A 21,125-nucleotide genomic window follows, 5' to 3' on the forward strand; every position below is an offset into this window, starting at 1 on the left:
TGCTATGGAAGCTAAAATTGATACTATATATGGAATGCTCCTTCCAATATTTTAGTCATAAACGTATTTTAACCAGGAGTAGCCTTCAATTTCCTGAACAACTATAATCCGTATATCGGCCACTGCTGCAATTGAGCTGATTTTTTTTGTGTTTCTACATTTCTTAAAATAATATTACATTACTTCGAACACTATTCTAGCTATTTTGCAGTCTGTTATCCGTGGCTGTTCCCGGGAGAGTTTATGCGCTCGTGTCACGCGCTCCCGGTCCGGCCCTCGGCGCCATCTAGCGGTGCGCTCCCGCCATCAGACGCTTTTTCTAAACAGAGATGTCCCGCTATCAAATTACACAAGACAGAGATCCGGACTGACTTAATACATCATAAAACGCGGCGACGAGCGATTTCTTTTGTAATAGGTCAATCTAAATTTCTTGTCCCCGATGATTTAAGAATATCTCGAATCGAAGGGGCTGTCACGACATTAAAACATCATATATCGTCCCAAGATAAAATTCATATCATCGCTGAAATAAGAGTATTAACTGATAATGTTCTTAATGACTGACTCGGGTCCCCGGAGGAACTCTGCCTTTTCTTGGCAGCAAAATGAAACTATTTGACCCCATAACGGGAAATGCAAGTTTGATTTCCTCCACACGCTATTGGGCATTCTAAGAAATTCACACTGTTGTATGAATTACAAAATAGATCAAGAATTTTCCATTATCAATGTCACAGACAAATACTTCCGAATCCCATAAGGGCCCCGGCTGTAATTGATAATCGAGATATTTATTTCGAAAATAGGCTTGCATGCGCATTTAATTGACATGTTTGCTAGCCAGGAAATCGTAACAAATTGCCGCCATTTATCCTCGATTTACTTTCCATAATGGTCTATCAATATAAGGATCATTAAAGCGAATGATTTGAGAAAGATCCGCTCCCAGGGGCCCGCTTTCCTGAAAGAAGTGGTAATGTAATGCCGGCATAAATGACATTATTTTATTAACAAATTATACTCTCAGTACAAATAAACATACAATTGTCTTGATCTTTTGATTAATTATGACCTACGCATGATTTATTTCCGAGTTCGTTTTAGGCCATTTCTGAAGATATCCGACTGCCATAGCGGGAGTTTTGTGGTTTCGCTGGATCACTTACTTCAGATCAGACTATAGAATCTCTGAAGAAATATGCAATACAGCTTAAATACCACAAAGTCTTATCCCAGTGCACAGTTGTTTGAGCACTTTTCACACTTCAATAGTATGGATTTATATGAATATGTTTTTTTTGTATTTTATATACATCTATTATGAAGTGTTGCACGAGTGTCCACCGGCGTTCTTTTACATTTTGCATGTTTTCTCTTGGTTTTATGAAAAGCACCATGTTCTGGCCTTATTAGTGTATCATAATTGCTATCAAAATCTAGAGGAAATTTATCACTTCTGTACGTCATGAATATTTTGGTTTTTAACATACCAACATTTACCAAAAACGAAAATCACACATGAAATTGGCAAGTACAGTTTCCATACGAACAGAGAGTATATTGCAAATTAGAGATTGAACAGTCAAATTGATTGCTCTTTATCAAAGCCATCCTAAATATATTCTTGTAGAAGATTTTGCGTTTCATAGAAAAAATTTCCATAGGTCAAAGGGAAGTAACTCTGTCATGTATGATGTAGGCAATGTGTGCTGGAGTAGCGCTCCCTTGAATGCACAGATGGTGGTAAATGGGTTGCCTACATTGATATTGAAGACAAGAATGTGTTGATGACAGATTTGTTTTATTGCATATGTAGAAAAGTGATTTAATATCAAATATATACACAAAAGATAATAACAAATTTATTCAATTCCGAAACATCTTTTCGTATGTATAACATCACAGTGCAACTGAAAGCACTCACATAATGATCTATCAAATACCAAAAAGACAATTGAGTCATTTCAAAAACTAGCACATGATCTGTTCAATAAAACACTCAATTCTAATCCAAAGAGCTTATAAACCTTTTCAGTATTTGTTGTTCACATTTCATAATTGTTGGCACCATATTACAGAACACATTCTGTAATTATTTACAGTCCTAAGTACATGTAAAGTAACATGACAATGGCTGATTGGAGTGTTCGAGGTGGCTGTTGTATTCTTCTATCAGCCAGTCTCTCCCCCATCTGCTTGACAAACATCACACATGTCCAATTTATTCAGTGTTTGACCTCCTCTGGTCTTTCAGCTGGGACCTCACACCTGCATCAGATCTATTTTCCCCCGTAACTCCTCCTCCAGGTCACCCTGATTACGAAAACAGAAACAAGCTTAGTACATAATGCATATATGTAAGTAAAACAAAAATAAAGTTCAGCTTGTTGATATGATGGGATGTGCAGCTGCCACAAAACACTTCTCAACTGTCATTAAAGATTGGTTGTTAATTATTGCCTCATATTTGTTTAATAAATTAAGACATACCAAACAATTAATATAATCTACTGTCTAAATAGTAAAATATAAACCCAATCATTAAGACTTGATGAGGACAAATACAAGTAATGCCTGATATTATTAAAAGCTAAAGAAAAGAGTGCTATGCTTAAAGTTCTAAAATGACACTGTTTACTGTGTCTTTGAGAGTGACATACATCCAACCAAATTATAAATCGATGTCTTTAGTAGTGCAATACTGTTTTTACACCTTCTATTTTGATATTATTTTTACCACTTGTTTCTTGAGTTTGAAAACTAAAGACACAATTGATGACATTCTCTACCACTTGTTCTTTGAGATCATAGACTAAAGCCACAAGAGTTCACACTCCCTAACATTTGTTCCTTGAGTTCATAAACTACAGCCACATGAAATCGAGATCACTACCTCTTGTTCCTTGAGTTTATAAACATCAGCAACATGAAATCAGGCTCACTACCTCTTGTACCTTGAGTTCATAGACTACAGCCACAAGCAATCACACTCCCTACCACTTGCTCTTTGAGTTCATAGACTACAGACACAAGCAATCACACTCCCTACCACTTGCTCTTTGAGTTCATAGACTACAGACACAAGCAATCACACTCCCTACCACTTGCTCTTTGAGTTCATAAACTACAGGCACAAGCAATCACACTCCCTACCACTCGTTCCTTGAGTTTGGAGACTACAGACACAAGCAATCACACTCTCTACTACTCGTTCCTTGAGTTTGGAGACTACAGGCACAAGCAATCACACTCTCTACTACTTGTTCCTTGAGTTTGGAGACTACAGGCACAAGCAATCACACTCTCTACTACTTGTTCCTTGAATAAGGAGACTACAGGCACAAGCAATCACACTCTCTACTACTTGTTCCTCGAGTTTGGAGACTACAGACACAAGCAATCACACTCTCTACTACTTGTTCCTTGAATAAGGAGACTACAGGCACAAGCAATCACACTCTCTACTACTCGTTCCTTGAGTTTGGAGACTACAGACACAAGCAATCACACTCCCTACCACTTGTTCCTTGAGTTTGGAGACTACAGGCACAAGCAATCACACTCTCTACTACTCGTTCCTTGAGTTTGGAGACTACAGGCACAAGCAATCACACTCCCTACCACTTGTTCCTTGAGTTTGGAGACTACAGGCACAAGCAATCACACTCTCTACTACTTGTTCCTTGAGTTTGGAGACTACAGGCACAAGCAATCACACTCTCTACTACTTGTTCCTTGAGTTTGGAGACTACAGACACAAGCAATCACACTCTCTACTACTTGTTCCTTGAGTTTGGAGATTACAGACACAAGCAATCACACTCTCTACTACTTGTTCCTTGAGTTTGGAGACTACAGGCACAAGCAATCACACTCTCTACTACTTGTGACTTGAGTTTGGAGACTACAGGCACAAGCAATCACACTCTCTACTACTTGTTCCTTGAGTTTGGAGACTACAGACACAAGCAATCACACTCTCTACTACTTGTTCCTCGAGTTTGGAGACTACAGGCACAAGCAATCACACTCTCTACTACTTGTTCCTCGAGTTTGGAGACTACAGACACAAGCAATCACACTCTCTACTACTTGTTCCTTGAGTTTGGAGACTACAGACACAAGCAATCACACTCCCTACCACTTGTTCCTTGAGTTTTGAGACTACAGACACAAGCAATCACACTCTCTACTACTTGTTCCTTGATTTTGGAGACTACAGACACAAGCAATCACACTCCCTACTAATTGTTCCTTGAGTTTGGAGACTACAGACAGAAGCAATCACACTCCCTACTAATTGTTCCTTGAGTTTGGAGACTACAGACACAAGCAATCACACTCCCTACCAATTGTTCCTTGAGTTTGGAGACTACAGGCACAAGCAATCACACTCTCTACTACTTGTTCCTCGAGTTTGGAGACTACAGACACAAGCAATCACACTCTCTACCACTTGTTCCTTGAGTTTGGAGACTACAGGCACAAGCAATCACACTCTCTACTACTTGTTCCTTGAGTTTGGAGACTACAGGCACAAGCAATCACACTCTCTACTACTTGTTCCTTGAGTTTGGAGACTACAGGCACAAGCAATCACACTCTCTACTACTTGTTCCTTGAGTTTGGAGACTACAGGCACAAGCAATCACACTCTCTACTACTTGTTCCTTGAGTTTGGAGACTACAGGCACAAGCAATCACACTCTCTACTACTTGTTCCTTGAGTTTGGAGACTACAGGCACAAGCGATCACACTCCCTACCACTTGTTCCTTGAGTTCATCTAGTCTCATGTGTGCTTGGATGGCATCCTGAAACATGTATGTACTTCATTACTGTACTTGACAGTCTTCAAATTAAAAAAATAATTACAAAAAATACTTATTGAGTTACTGAAGCCCTTTCTAACCAGCAACAGAGCTTGTCAGTGGTTGATGTTAGGCACCATTTACAGTCATTTGATTTCCCTTCACCATTTTATTGTATAACATTTTTTTAAATTCTTCACATTTCCTACTAATGGTATTAAAGGGACTGGACACCAGATGATACAATTGCATGAAAAGGTGTGTGGTGTTTTTTTGAAAATTCATAAAATTGACATCGTTGTGTACAACACAATCAATCTTACATACTGATGCATTACATCGTTTCCTACAAATGCATCTTTCGCAAGTTTTTGCACAATTTTCCAATTCAAAATTTACTGGGGTTGTCTAATGCTTTAATCCCAATAAGTTTAAAAATAAGCGTTGGTATATTTGTCTGTACTCATAAACAGATATATTGAAACTGGGAAACCATCGAGAGCTATTTTTAAATGGGCAAACTCAGATGTGAAAGCAACATGATTGTTGCGTTAATTCTTTTGATCATGTGAAATGATGTATTATTGGCCTCCTACAAGCTCCCATTGACAATTCTAGGTCTGTTTTGAGGAAATACTGTATTTGACAAGTTTTGGACCATCTGGTGTCTAGTCCCCTGAAGACACAAGCCACTGAAAAACATAACAAGAATTTTTGAAAACATGATGAAAACATTTCTTCACAAGGTTCATAATACAGAAAGTAGTTTGTGTTACAGAAGGTGTACATACCGGTACAAGGCCATGGTAAGAGTCTAGCTTCTTCTTCAGAGGGACAATCTCCTGCTTCAACCGCTCCAACGCCTGCAAACACATATACAATTATACTGGTTAAATCTATAGAGGCACTTGAACAAACACGACTTACAGGTCTGCGGAAAAATATATCATGCCTTTTAAATTAAGTTTTTAAATTCTATTTGACAACCAACAAGTGCTGGATACAATACATTTTGCAATTACCAAGTCAAAAGGGAGTAGATGTTTTCAAAATAAAAAAGAGGGTAATGAAAATTGAAAACGTTGTTTTAAAAAAATTATAATATAAGTGCATGATTTCATCCACGGATTACCACAGTCATACAAATTTGCACATTTTGAAACTGACATGGTGTTTGGCCACATCTTAAACACCCAACACTTCCACTTCTCCCATACATTCCCTGAGCCCACGTCCGTTCCTCCCCTACATTACCTGAGCCCGCTCTGTGAGTGCCTGGTGATAGACCTCAGGCTCGACCCCCGTCCTCTCCAACATACCCTACAATGTATGAGGGAAAATTACATTATTATTATATTTTATGGGGCATATTTTGTAATTATAATGGAATCTTTTAAACCAAGTTCCAAAAAATTTCTCATTGAATTCAATATAATATTTACAACTCATCTTTATTCTATTCCTAAAGCATTTTGCTATGAATCATGAACACACAATAATACCAACACCAAATCAGTTTGCCTTATACACAAGTGATCAGATATTATACAACAGTCATTGAAATTAGAGTCTTTGATGAACAAGCCTGAATTCTTACACTTATGCATCATTTTTTTCAACCAACCCTGTTATATAAAATCAAAAGTTTGAGCAAGCCCAAATAGCATTCTACCATTGCAAGACTTGTGTGCTTATTATAATTTTCACCAATCTGATACAATTTGAGACTTCCCAAAAGTAGAACGTTGTATGTTAAAAATCCATACCACATAGATTTGTATAAATTCAGACTAATGCTTGTAAGTTAGTACTTTTAAGACTTGCAGATTTTAGCAGTTACCTCCATCTTGTGTGTGTGCGATCGGTACTCCTTGGCCTTGTTGCGTATGAACTGTGTTTCCCGTGCATGTCTCTCCATCTCCCCATGGTCCTCCACAGACCGCCGCTCAAGCTCCCCCAACGCCCTGATTGTGGAGATCAAATTATCACAGTCATACATATTTAAACAAGAGGCCCATGAGGGCCTATGCTCTACTGGTATCGCTCTTATGGTCATTTTCAATATAGAGCATGTATGTATGTATGTATGTATGTATGGGAAATAGGCAACATACTTATAGTTCACTTGGAACTATTTTAATATGTGCCAGTGACATTAGTTTATATCCAAAGCATGTACATACAAGTCACAGCACACATTCAATGTGAACCATACGTTTTAAAGGGTAAAGGGAGACAAACACTTCACATAATTCACAATTATCTGTAACAATTGTCTCATACATGCCTCATACAAATAATCAAGGATCTGGGGCCAAGCAGTTTCAGACAAGACGATTTTCTAGCATTTCCCTCTTTAAGAATACCAAACTTGTGAACCCCTAGGCGTGACCAGTAATGGCCCGAGGCAAGATTCAAGCAATTGTTTTCAGACGGACCCACAAACGACTGACAATGCGCCATTGCATAAGTCCTTCAGGCCTTCGGCCAGTAGAGCTAAAAATTAACCTCTTATACTGTAATTTTGACCTCTTTAACAAGGGCAAGGAAGGGTAAAACATAAAACCAACTGCACAATCTAAAAACAGGCTGTCTTTCTGAAAATTCAGACTTGGCTTAAAATGGCAAATTTATGGATAACCACAAGGGTCATAATCCAGTCATGCATGGCGGATCTGGATGTTTTCTCATGGATATCTTACTAATGTATAAGTTTATAAGTTACTGTACAAGTTTTACTGAGATGAAATAAAAACTAATGACTGTATCACGCTCACAAGCAATTTACAGCCGCACAGAAACACAGATGATGCTAATGTTATTTAGGCCTTTGGCCTTTGGCCCACCAGGGTCTATGCTCTACTGGCATGAATTTGTATGAAATATACTGAACTCACATTCAAAGGGAAGCAATCATATGTTTCACAAAGGGCAAAGGGAAAGAAAGTTGTCTCCTTCAAAAGAAAAAAAACAAACTAATACACAACGCCCTGTACAATGAGGTCTCCCTTAGAAAAAACTTTTTAAGGGCTGCCAATTTCAAGGGTCATAATTCATTCAGGCATGGGTGGATCTGGCTGATTTTAAAAAAAGGACCCGAGTTCTCATGCATATCTAACTAATGTATAAGTTTTATTAAGATACAATAAAAACTGAACACTGAATCGCGTACACAATTAACTGTTTACAGATGCATGTACGAAAGACTCAACATCATCGCATAAAAATACAAGAGGCCCACAAGGGCATATGCTCTACTGGCATGATTTGTTTTGGTTAAATACTGTAAAGCAATCAGTGAACTGTTTGTTTCACTAAGAGCAAGAACTAAAATATTGCACAACTCTCTGCACAAAGTTGTCTCCCTTAAGAGTTTTTTGCTTTTGAAAAAAAAGGGAAAAACCTACTACATGAACAATAATACACACCTCTCTGTACAAAGTTGTCTCCCTTAGAAAATACTTTCTTGCTTTGAGCAGAGAATAAAAACCTTATACAATAATACACAACTCTCTGTACATAGCCATTGGCCAGTAGAGTTAACAACTGATATTTTTTGTTTACAACATTAAATCAATGAAATACATGTAAGAGCAAATGTTGAAAACAAACAGAGATACTGTAGAACACATTAACCAACTCACTTTGTGAGATCTGCATGTTTGAGCCTGCCTATGTGTATGTTACGTGTGAGGGAGAGTATGGACTTCTGGAGGGCTCTGCGTGCCTCGTCCACACGACAGAGTTCTTCCTCCAGCTGACCTAGTGCTAGCAGGAAACTGGAATGGCCAAGGAAGCATCATAATGATATAATTGTTACATGTGATGAAATCAGTTATTACTTTACATTACTTTACATATCCAGGAGTCTGCTTCAGACTGATCATGTTAAAATTTATAATTCTTCTTAACTCTAAAAAGAAGTCATTGTTACATATTAAGCTGGCTATATTTATCATAAAGGCAAAACAGATAAGAGACTCCATAGTTAATTGAATATTAATGCTCAAACCCACAAGACTATAGTTTTGACTTTGAAATTAAACTACACAATTAAAATATAATTATAATTATAATATATAATGTAATATAAAATAGTCAGTTATATACTAATGTGCAAACACACAGTGCGAAAATTCAAATCAACAAATAATGATGAGTCACATGTATGCACTCACTCAATAAAAAAGACTTGAAGTTATTAGCTGCTGAACATTAACATATATATTTCTCAATGACAGATGCATGGATGTGATACCTGGTCTCTGAGGCATCCACGGTGTTGAGAGTAAGAGCAAGATTGGCCAGTGTTCGGAGACTCATGAGGCCAGACTGGGAGAGACTAGTGCTTGTCATACCAATACTCTCTAGGATCCCACCCAGCCTCACACCTGTCACAAATTTATTAACACATTTTTGTCTATGTATTTGACCAAGTAAGATTGTTTTTGACCCAAGTGGCCCATATTCACACTGGTCATAAATATTTTTTGAAGGTGGCTTTATTAAAGGAATAAGAAACTTTAATACAAAATTTTGTCTTAATATTTGACCTTGTGGCCTAGAAATTATTCATCTATATGTTAGTTTATGGAGTTATTACTGATAAAACAGGAATATGTATTTTGTTGTAATGATTATACTTTCAGCGGTGTACTCATCCGCCTTCTGCCTGTGGTCATGTATGAGGAGCTGGTTGTGTTTCTCTGCCCGCTTGTTTCTACGCATGATTTCTGCCAGGGTGTCCACTGTAAACTTGTTGAGCTCATAGGCAGGCACAGACTGATCACCAAACATCCCCTCCAGCCACACCTGCACCTGTGGACATAACTGTTTTTAGCCAGACTTCTCGGACAGAGTACTGGAAAGATGTACTGGATCTTTGGTCACCTTACTAGTTTGTCTACTTTATTTTAGGTAGTTGTTACGTCAACCTTATCATAATAAGCAATTAATGCAACTATCATGTCTTATAACAGGTGTGAACAAACCCTAATTTAGGAGGAAAGGAATAATTTCAGAACTATTTTGGTAATAGGTAATTTGACAAGCAGAGTGTGTGAAGTCTTTTAATACTTAAAATTTTAGTGTTTTTGCATATTCTATTTATTTATTTGACAAACATGACTGTGCATATATTTTTTTGGTTAATAAATAGAGAAAATTTAGATGGTGTTTAATAAATAGAACACAGTATTAAAAAGCATATACATTATTTACACAACAATCTCAATATGTTACAGATTTTTAAGACAAAGTCAATAATGAGCAATAAATGCGCACAAGTTAGTTTCTGAGTTGATTTTTCAACAATACATATTAATATAGCAATGACCCTTTACATACAGTCGAAACTCGGTTATGTCGACCTTGTCGGGACCTAGGGGAAAAAGTCGAGATAACGAACATTTGATACATCCGAATTTCAAAAAATATCACCAATCCCAACACATTTGTGTTTGATTTATGTCCGAAATTTCTTTGTCACATTACTATCAAAATTGTCGAATTTTCCGATGATGTCATAGGAGTCCTTGTGCGTTTCAATGAAAAGCTTGAGCAATAAATGTCTCTTTAATCAAAAACATAAACAAACAACTATTATTCACACTTACCAATTAAACTCCAATTATGACAGTTTATCATTTTGACTCGCGCGGTAATTAAGCGACATGTCGCAAACCATCTTGTATATTTTCGCACCTACAACCCGTCTACAGTTCGACATAAGAAACAAGGGAAATGTGTGAAAATCGACCACAGGGACTGAAATAGGAGATCGACATAGCAAAAAAATTGAGATAGAAAAATTAATAAAAGCAGATTTATTTTATATAGAATAAGAAGGAATAAATTCGGGACCGGAGAAAAAAGTCGACACAACCGGAAAGTCGAGATATCCAACGTCGACAAATCAAGTTTGGACTGTATATGGCAAAAAAAAAATCATCATGTCATCATTATGTACAGCATCTGATAAACTTGTGGGTTCGAGTCTGGCTATTTTGCTGACTGTCCACAGAAGCCGGTTGAGGGGAGCTTGTTCTCCTCAAAGCCGAGTCTTAGTCAAAGAGAGTCGAAGAGTCATCCATGGAGTGTAGCATATTTATTCTGTTAGATGCCGGCGAGGAAATACTCCCTGACCAAGCGAATCTGCAGGTAGACCTTTCGGATTCACCGCAGGAGGGTCCAAGATATAGAATCCCAGGATTACTCTACCAGCTTTGGTCTTGATGGAATGATGCTCAATGATGCTCAAATCCCAGGTTTACTCTACCAGCTTTGGTCTTGATGGAACGATGCTCAATGATGCTCAAATCCCAGGTTTACTCTACCAGCTTTGGTCTTGATGGAGCGATGCTCAATGATGCTCAACTTAGTTGTTTGTTCTGATTTGATCTCAGAGCACAAACCAGTTCTCTGAACACCACATTGAGCTGTTGATCAAGGTTCGCTCAACTGACTTGATGACCCGATAGAAAGGGCCACCAACCTTTGCTGCTGTTAAGTTCATTTGTTTAAACGCATCCCTATCACTGGCTTTGTTGGCTATGTAGAAGTCTCAAATACTACTTTCAGATACTTTGTTTCAAAGTGTAGAGGCGTGGTAGACTAGGGCTCATAGTCATACTGTACTCTTTGTCAGGTGAGAATGCTGTCAGTTTGTGAGTGTGGAAGGTGGGAGGGTCGGAAGGGTAGGGTTGTGGCTACGAATTAAGGACATTGTATTACTTCCGTTTCTAACATCACACAGTCAGGTCTTCACCTTTACCTCTAGAAATTGATATCCATTAACAGATGAATAATTACGACCAACTGAATGAACATTCTATCAAACCATAAAGGCGCATATACCTTGTTCCACGGACAAATACATGAAATGACCATACACCAGCCTCCGCATGATACCAATACACAACTCTAATACACAATTACCCCAGCCCGTGTATAGAACACAACTTCTTTGTATTGCTTTTAATCTTCATTACCGGCTGCTGTCTTATCAGATCTCAGATCTGAGTGTCTTGCTGTGCAGTACCGTGCGGTGCTGTCCAATACAGTACAAGTTTCATTAAAGAAATTAAAAGAACAAAGCATGTTATCATAGTTTGTTTATTTTGATCACGTTTTCCAACAATAATAAAAATAGTGTTAAATGCTTAAATTTAGACAAAAGAATAAACACAATGTAATATATGTAAATTGCCAGTAAACTGAAAAAAATACAATAACTCCCTGTATCATATAAACCATTTGAAATAGCCACAACCCTACCCTTTCGACCCTCCCCCACTTCCATACTCACAAACTCACAGCATTCTCACCTCACAAAGTGTACAGTATGAGCCCTACCCTCCATTTCCTCTACACTTTGAAATGAAGTATATGTAAGTAGTTTTTGAGACTTCTTCATAGCCATCCCCCTCCTCCGACTTCCCCACCCTTCTCCAACCGCACTCAACCATAACATGCAACCCACTAAAACACAATGCAGTATCAAACCCAGGCGTACAAACCACCTCGCACACTCTATTGTATGTACTTATGAAAATGAAAGGGGTTCCAGGGTTTTAGTCACCCCCATCCCCCTCCTCAGACTCCCCTACCCCTCTCCAACCACCAACAACTACGGCATACAACCACCTAAAATACAATGGAGTTTAAAACCCCGGCGTACAAACCACCACACATACTCCATTGCATGTACTGATGAAAATGAAATAGCAACCCCAGACCATTCTTACTTTTTTAAGTTAAATATAGCTTATTTATGGACACCATTGAAAGCAGCTCATTAAGACCTTTACAGAACATTTTGATTTTTTTAAATATCTTAATAAATAAAGAATATGAATTTTTGCCCTTATACAATCCTATTTAGCGATTCGCGAGTCGCGGAACTCGTTTTTTAAGAATTTTCACCATTTTTTTCATTACTTTAAACAAAGTTATATCCATAAAACTTGGCAATCTTGTGTGTTTTTTCTCCTCTTTCCATTTATTCTACTTATTTATTTCTTAATACATAGCTTTGTATAGAAAAATGAAAAAACAAACCCAAAAATAATACATTTTTTTACATTTTATTAAGGCGATCAAATCGATAGTATTACTGGAAAAAACATATTTAAAATCAACTGGAATATCAGAAGAAATAATTTCAATAATAGCTTATAACTTAAACTACATTAAAACAGAATTCTTTATCATTATAAATGCTATTCACAATTGCCATTTCTGGCAAAAAAATACAAGTTACACTAAAATTAGCACACACTAGTATCACATGACATTCAACTTAAAAAAAATAAATCTTGATATCCTTGATATTTAAGGTCAACTGCACAGTATGTAGGAAACAAGAGCCATTGTAAGACAGCACGCTCGACCACGCCGCTTTGACTTAGAAGTGAATACCAGTACAGTAGGCGAGTAGTTCTCGGACACTCGCGATTTTCGCCTCATTTTGGAAGTTACATATCAAGCACCTGATTTAAATCAATCAGGCGTTTGAAAAGTTTTAGCAGGTACCAAATCTTTTCATTAGGTACGGATTATAAGACGTTAAATTCCAAAAGTTTCCAGTTGTTTACAAAATCACATTTTACCTCCGCTGGGAATCACAATTTTAGTGCGCATGCGCAAAAAGCACAACTTAAAATACGGGCAACAGTTAGGTTAAACTATAAGTTCAGTATACTTCCTTTTTTGACGCAGATGACATTCTGCATTTACGAAAATATTCATGTTAAGTCAAGCGTTTACATCACACATGTGCTAAAAGTTGATACTATTTATTTCATTTTTATGAGCTTCATGATTTATGTATATATGTACAATTAGATTAGTTTTTAATGAACAATAATAAGATATATATTACCTACTGGTTTGAAAATTCCACTTTTAAATTTTTTAAATAAAAAAATCACTTCAGCGCATGTTTCCCGGTTTTGTTGATCATTTAAGGGAGCGTCCGAGAACTACTTCTGTCGAACTAAAATTTAACCCCTTTTGAGCACCACATTTGGAGCCTATGTAACCTCATCGGGTAATGGTCCTGAACAATTGTGTGAAGTATTAAGTCAATTGAATGAAGGGTTTAGAAGTAATTAATAAATATCCCAACCTGCCCTAAAACTTTAACCTAAGTTCAATAGTCAATCAGGGGCCACAATTTGTATAAAAGATAATATGGAGTTATCTAACCTCATTATGTGATGGCTCTGAACAACTGTGTGAAGTATTTAGTCAATTGAATGAATGGTATTGGAGTTTTAAGTGAAAATCCAAAGTTGCCCTAAAACTTTAACCTACCCTAAAACTTTAACCTAAGTCAACCAGGGGCCATAACTTGTATTAAGGATAATATGGGGTTATGTAACCTCATTGTGTGATGGTCCTGAACAACTGTGTGAAGTATTAAGTCAATTGAACAAAGGGTATAGAAGTTATTAATAAACATCCCAACCTGCCCTAAAACTTTAACCTAAGTTCCATAGTCAATCATGGGCCATAACCTGTGTAAAGAATAATATGGAGTTATCTAACCTCATCATGTGATGGCCCTGAACAACTGTGTGAAGTATTAAGTCAATTGAATGAAGGGTATTGGACTTATAAGTGAAAATCCCAACTTGCCCTAAAACTTTAACCGGACGCCGGGGCGAGTAGTATAGCCCACCTATTCTTCGAATAGTCGAGCTAAAAACCACTGTCTTCCAGAGTTTTTAGCCTCTGGCACAAGTCCACAGCACAAGATAAATTCTTCGTTCACTTTTTGTGCGTCTTTTCGAGCTGGCCACATGAACATACCAGCAGTACGACATGGTGCCATAATACAGCTGTAGTTTCATATACCTCTTCAACACATCCTGGGTACCAGGGATCTTGATATGAGATGGCAACATAGTCATATGCAAAAAGATTGGACTGAAGAGTCGAGAATTGGCTCCGATTCTGGTTTGTCAGATATTTTACTGGACTTTTTCCTCTTCTTCTTCGGTTCCACTTGCATGGTGTTGAAAGGTTCACGTTTGACTAAACTCTCCTCAGCCATGCTCGCCTTTCGCAGGTCACGACCACCACTTCGCGCAGCTTTCATGAGTATGGTCTTTTCATTCTCAGGTTTTTCATCCAACCACCTGAAAAGCTGTCTATTCCTTTTTATGAGCTGAACACTGGAGTGGTGATGGAACGATGCATTCGGCCTTCTGCGCTGGGAGCTGTCCAGGTTCCCAAAGTGGTGCTCACACCCCAAGTTGGTCATGTGGGAGAAGTGGGTCCTTTGTAGGTCTGATTTGGATGGTGTACCTGCATAGCGCCCACCTTCGAGGAAATCTACCAGCTGTTTCTCCACAGTTTGTCCCATTGCACCACATAGCACACTGATTATTTTCAGGAGCAGTTCATTTGTCGGGTTATTAAACAGTGTGCGGAACTTTTTGGTGTTGGGAACGCAGCTGTGGTCTAACCAGTCCTTTTCTAAAATGTTGGCAGGTGTCTCTTCACAGTCTGATAGGTACCTTCTGAGGCCGTCAATGAAAGGGTACAACTCGAGGTATCTGACTGTCCCTGAACTCACCAACCACCAATACCGACCGGTCACTTTGATGTAGGCTGCAGTCAGGGCTTTGAGCATGCACCACTGGCGATACCAAGTCAGCTTCAACAGCTTTGATTTTGTTGTTTGGACATTTAACAGTCTTGATGAAAGGGGTTCCTGGGTTTTAGTTACCCCCACCCTCCTGCTCTGACATCTCCACCCCTCGCCATCAACAAACAACTATGGAATACAACCCACAAACGGAATGAAGTACTTAATCCTGGCGTACAAACCACCACAAATACTCTATTGTATATACTTAAGACAATTTACGTTTTTTTCGGGGGTTTCCAGGTTTTCGGTAATTCCACCGACCGGACAACAACGGGTGCCTTTAACAAAATAACTGCATTCGCCTGCAGACTAATGTTACATTATAGATTATTTCTTTACTGGTTTCTGTTTTTTATTGCCCAAAAGTTCATTCATACAAACATTTATAAATGACATATATATGTATACCATTTAATACAAACCGTTATACTAAATAATATCAATGTGAACAAATAAATATTGATCTAACTCTTTGTATGAAAACTCCTATTAGCATTTGGGACTTGTTTTCTAAAAACAAAAGGTAGACAAAAAAAAAATAAAAAATAGAAGAGGTGGTGTGTATTTGATGTTTCGGAATAGTGTTCCTAACATAAATGTTAAATTTAAAAATGAAATAAGAGCCTACTAACTTTAAAAAACCTACTTACTTTAAAAAAAATGAATCTTATAAAGTACAGTTCTTTGGTGGATATTTCATTCAAATGCGCTTTACAATACTACTATATACTGGAGCTGTTTTACAAAGATAATAAGTGTTCTAATTGTTGCCATCGTCTATTATAGGTGTTGATTTTATTCTTCATTGTTGCTATTGTTTTCTCTATTTTTAGTCGTTTATTGAGATATTGGACAAACATGGCACATGTTGGTATCTTTCCTTCACATTTTGATTTAAAAATAAAATATTTTCCTATAAGTATCATAAAGTTTATTTGATAACCAAATTTTTCTTTGTTTGGCATTAAATCACATAATTAATCACATATTCATTATGTATTTTTCTTGCATAACAGACGTGTGTTTCCGGTCATGTGACCGGTGCTGGAAAAACTCATCTTACATACCCCATGTAAGATGAGTCACGCGCAACAACGCGCCTTTTCTTATTTCTTTAATTGTATGGTTTATGAAAGGTATATTATGCAATTTCAATAAAGAAGATTAAAAAATATAAGTATACAATACTTTTGATTAAAATTGAAAATAAATAACCGTAAAAGCGTGATTTTTAATGGAACTATTTGACGTCAAAAGTGATTTAAAATTACTGCGCTTTATGACGTCAGTACATAACGTCGCACGCGCTTTATGGTGAAATGTACAAAAATGTGTTTTCTACGTCATTTTGTCCTCAAATTCATAATTTTAGGTATGCAAGAAAAAATATCAATCATGTGTTTCCGGTCTGAATCGAAAAATCCGACCCTCTGGCACGCTGCGTAACCGGTAACTCGGCAAGCCTCGTTACCGGCTTACGCGCGTGCCCTCGGTCGGATTTTTCTATCCGTACCGGAAGCACATGATAGATACCTATAATATTGGAATTCCCGAAGTTTCGTATCTATTGTTAGTTTGAGCGCTTGTGTGTACACATTTTTCCATTGTTACGTATAGAGTTAAGATCAAATTGAGATTCCCAGTTTTCTTCTCGAGTTCTATTTTCAGGTTGTATATTAAGATTCTTGTAGACTATTTTACTAATTTTTGTATTTTCCTCCATTTTATCTACAAAGTAAGTTGGTGTGTTATATGATATGCCTTCATTTTTCAACCGGGTGTTCCAGTCATCAGGAATACTGCTGATTAAAGCATGGTATTTCAAAAAATCATGTGTACCAAGATCGTATAGTCTCGATAAGTCATAAAAAGTTTTTTTTTCTGTAGTCATACAAATGTTCGACATATTTTATACCCCTATTATGCCATTCTTTGTAAAAAAATATTTTATTATTAGGGAGTTTTATTTTGCTGTTGTTCCATATAATTTCTTTTGCTACGATCACAGTATCCGTCTTATATGTAAACGATGCCCATGATTGTATGACTTCTAGAAGAAAAGCAGATTTTAATTTAAGATTTTGAGTGCTTTTCTGATCCAAACAACTTTTAAAAATTAGATCTTCTCCAAACTGTTTGGTCATTTGCATATATAATTTAACCCATATAGATTGTTTGCTTAAAACAATTCTTTTTACCCAGCTTGCTTTAATTGCTTTGACAAAAATAGATATATTGAGCATTTTTAAACCACCATTTTCATATTCTTGAATTATTTGATTTCTTGATATTTTATCGGGTTTTCCATTCCATAAGAATTTGTACATTTTGTTTTGTATCATTTTTAAACATGTTTCAGATGGTGTTTCCAAAACAGTTAGTGGGAACAGAAGTTTTGGGAACGCAAACGTTTTGATTACAGTGATTTTGCCAAGTAACGAAAGATTCCATTTTTTCCATTTTTCAAGACATGCCTCAAATTCTAAAATCTTATCAGTGAGGTTTACTTTTTCCATCTCAACTGTGCCGTTGGTAAATGTTATGCCTAGCGCAGATGTTTGGGTGATTTGCCAATTATATTTCTTACAAAACGGTATGTCAGCGTAATTAAGTGGACCTAATCGTAAAACTGCACATTTAGCTTTATTTAATGTTAACCCTGAAACTTTTCCAAAATCCTTTAGACTAATCATAAGTTCTTCGAAAGATTTTTGTGTTCCATCCATAAGGAAACTGGCATCATCAGCAAATAACATTTGTTTCAGTTCTGTATTATGTACATTTATACCTTTAATATTTTTGTTTGTATTGATTTCAACAGCAAGCGCTTCTATACAAATAAGGAATAAGTACGGAGATAATGGGCATCCTTGGCGTACACCTTTCTTAATGTTGAAAAAGTCAGAAAGATAACCATTGTTGGTAACACAAGCCATTGCATTTTTATAAAATAATCGAACCCATTTAACCCTTTCCCGCATGATTGTGCCAAATTGCCCCTTTATCTATTCTATATTTTCACTGAAATTAAATTTTCTAAGACATTCAAACATAAATTTGTGATCTAAGCTGTCGAATGCTTTGTTAAAGTCTGAAAAAAATATGAGGCCATTTATATCATTTTCATTTACAAAATTAATAGCTTCTTGTAAAATACGAACATTTTCCCCAATATATCTTCCTTTTATAAATCCTGTTTGTTCAGTACCGATTATATTATTTAGCAGGGGTTTTATCCTATTAGCAATTGCTTTTGAAGCTATTTTATAGTCAATGTTTAATAAGGAAATAGGTCTCCAGTTATTGATGTTACTTGTGTCCTTGTCTTTTTTTGGAAGAAGTGTTATGACGCTTTGTTTTTGTAGCTGAGTAAGATTGTCGTTGTCTAATGAAAAATTGAGTGAGTCTTTTAGATAAGTTTTTATTTCATTCCAAAACATTTTGTAAAATTCTGCAGTCAAACCGTCAGACCCTGGGCTTTTATCAAGTTTCATATCTTTAAGAGCATTATAGCATTCAGATTCTGATAAATGTTCGGGTAGTCCAAATAATTGTACGTTGACAGATTTTTTTTAGATTTTTGATATGGCAAATCCTTCACGTACAAATTGTTTAGTATCAAAAGTGGGTAGTTGTTCCGATCAGGATTCCGGGTTAAAGCATATAGCGTCTATAAAATATCATAAAAACAAGAAATATTACCAGATAATGTTATTTTATATTAGTTCCGTACACAAAAAAGTAAATATCCAAGGCCTAAAAAAAAAATACATTTGGCTCGGGTTACCCGACCCTACCTACGGAATAGGCGCCGACCCTACCGTTTTTATAGTAAGTTTGAAAAAAAAATTGAAAAATAAAAAATAAAAATAAAAAAATCTCGTTTTTTTTTTAAATTGCTTTTTAATATTAAGTTTAAACCTTAAATGCTTATACAGAAGATAGCTTTAACACCATTCTCCAATGATGAAAATTATTTTCTTATATAAAACCTAATAAAAAAAATAAATAAAAAAAAAAAAAAGCCTACCTACCTACCCTACCTATTTTTTTTAAGGATGTAACCCTAACCAAACAATTTTTTTTTTTAGGCCCAACTTATAATTATGAGTTTGACGGCTTTTCTTCATTTCATTCTGTCAAAACATAACGATATATACATGAAGGGCACCTGCAAGGCTTTAGGGCACAGTTTTAAATCGCTCGGAACATTTCGGCCATGGCCGAGTTGTTACGATTGTATTAACGAGGTCTATCTCGAAGCTTTGTCGGAGGAGGCCGAGCTATTACGATTGTATCGAGTTGTTCCCCTTCGCATAATTGTTGTCTGTGTCAGTCAACTTTCGTTTTATTGGAAAGGTAAACAACTTGTTTTAATGCATTAAATGCTTGTTTAGTGCAAAATAACATTTCACTTACATGGTAAAATATGAATATAACTCTATGATCAATTTCAACCATAAAATACTTCACTTAGTTTAAACATATTTTATTCAGTTCGTATATACAAAAATAACAGTACAGCAATAGTATGATGAAATGGATCGGAAAACAACAAAATACTTCACTTAAAACAATTTCAATATTTTTAAAACACCCCCATTTTTTGCACATTCCCGTTTAGACGTTAGGGATTGGAAGAATCCCGTATAACACGTCTATTATTTTAGACTAAATGTTCGGTATGCATGTTTTCTTCAGTAATAGTGTTTGTAATGTTTGTCAGAAATCGTGAATTAATAGATTCTTCTATATTTTCGTCCTGTCTGTATAAAGATTCATAATACGACTTTAATACTCTAATATTTTATGTTTATCAGTTTTAATATTTTCATCAATATTAAATTGTGTGATTGTTTTATGCTGTGCACGTTTCTTTTCTAAATAAGCGAAATATTTTGTGTTCTTTTCTTATTTCTTACAAAACTATGCCATGATTTAGTATCAGACAAATACATTACCTCTTGGTGTTGTTTATTCATTGGTTTTGTTGTTGTTTTTGTTTGACAGTCGCGCGCTCGTTACAAAATAACTATACCGGACAGTAAATTTAATTAGTCAAAACGATCAAAATTCCACAGTCATCTTCAATACACTACGCAGTGAACTCCACCTTGCATAAAAATAATCATCGCGCTGACGAACTGTCAGACTATGGCTCTAGAAACGTTCATAATTGTAAACAATGTCACGGTCCGCTGTAGGTGGCGGATGTGCGTTCATAGTATAACATTCCGTTATAGACGGAAGTACGTTCATAGTACTTATGATTACTTGAAAAGTTACTGTATATAAAGACCAGCGGACCCCTTCAGGGTCGAGCATGCTTTTCTCCGAAGGGATCTGTCGGTGTTTGTTTAACGTCGCACGTTAGAACAACTAGTATTGCTTCACTGGTTTTCCGAATCTGACCTAACGGTCAAACAATAAACACGTATTAACTTTAGATAGTTTAATATATAACGGATTAGATGTACGAACAACTGCTTTCGGTAAAAAATGTTCAAGTCTGCTGCACCGATGACATCACTGCCTGACCAGCTCTAGCTCCAACCAATTTACGGAATCCTCATCTCAAATTGGAAGGGGGATGCAAGTTCGACATTGCTTGTTAGCATGGTTAGTTTGGTCCACACAGCACCTCTGGAGTATACA

At 36.5% G+C, this 21,125-nt stretch overlaps 1 protein-coding gene across 1 annotated transcript; it reads right to left on the reverse strand.

The window, feature by feature from the left end:
• Positions 1-1,793: 1,793 nt before the first annotated feature.
• LOC128225589 (HAUS augmin-like complex subunit 1) lies at positions 1,794-20,536 on the reverse strand. Its single transcript, XM_052935476.1, has 9 exons — positions 20,432-20,536; positions 9,457-9,631; positions 9,072-9,204; positions 8,458-8,592; positions 6,654-6,777; positions 6,068-6,133; positions 5,605-5,676; positions 4,769-4,816; positions 1,794-2,316 (listed from the first exon to the last, which is right to left on the reverse strand). Exons 1-9 carry the CDS (start codon positions 20,450-20,452, stop codon positions 2,266-2,268), a joined length of 825 nt encoding a protein of 274 aa, XP_052791436.1. The 5' UTR covers positions 20,453-20,536; the 3' UTR covers positions 1,794-2,265.
• Positions 20,537-21,125: the final 589 nt, after the last annotated feature.

This window comes from Mya arenaria, chromosome 3 (assembly GCF_026914265.1).
Source record: "Mya arenaria isolate MELC-2E11 chromosome 3, ASM2691426v1".
Classification (NCBI taxonomy): domain Eukaryota; kingdom Metazoa; phylum Mollusca; class Bivalvia; order Myida; family Myidae; genus Mya; species Mya arenaria.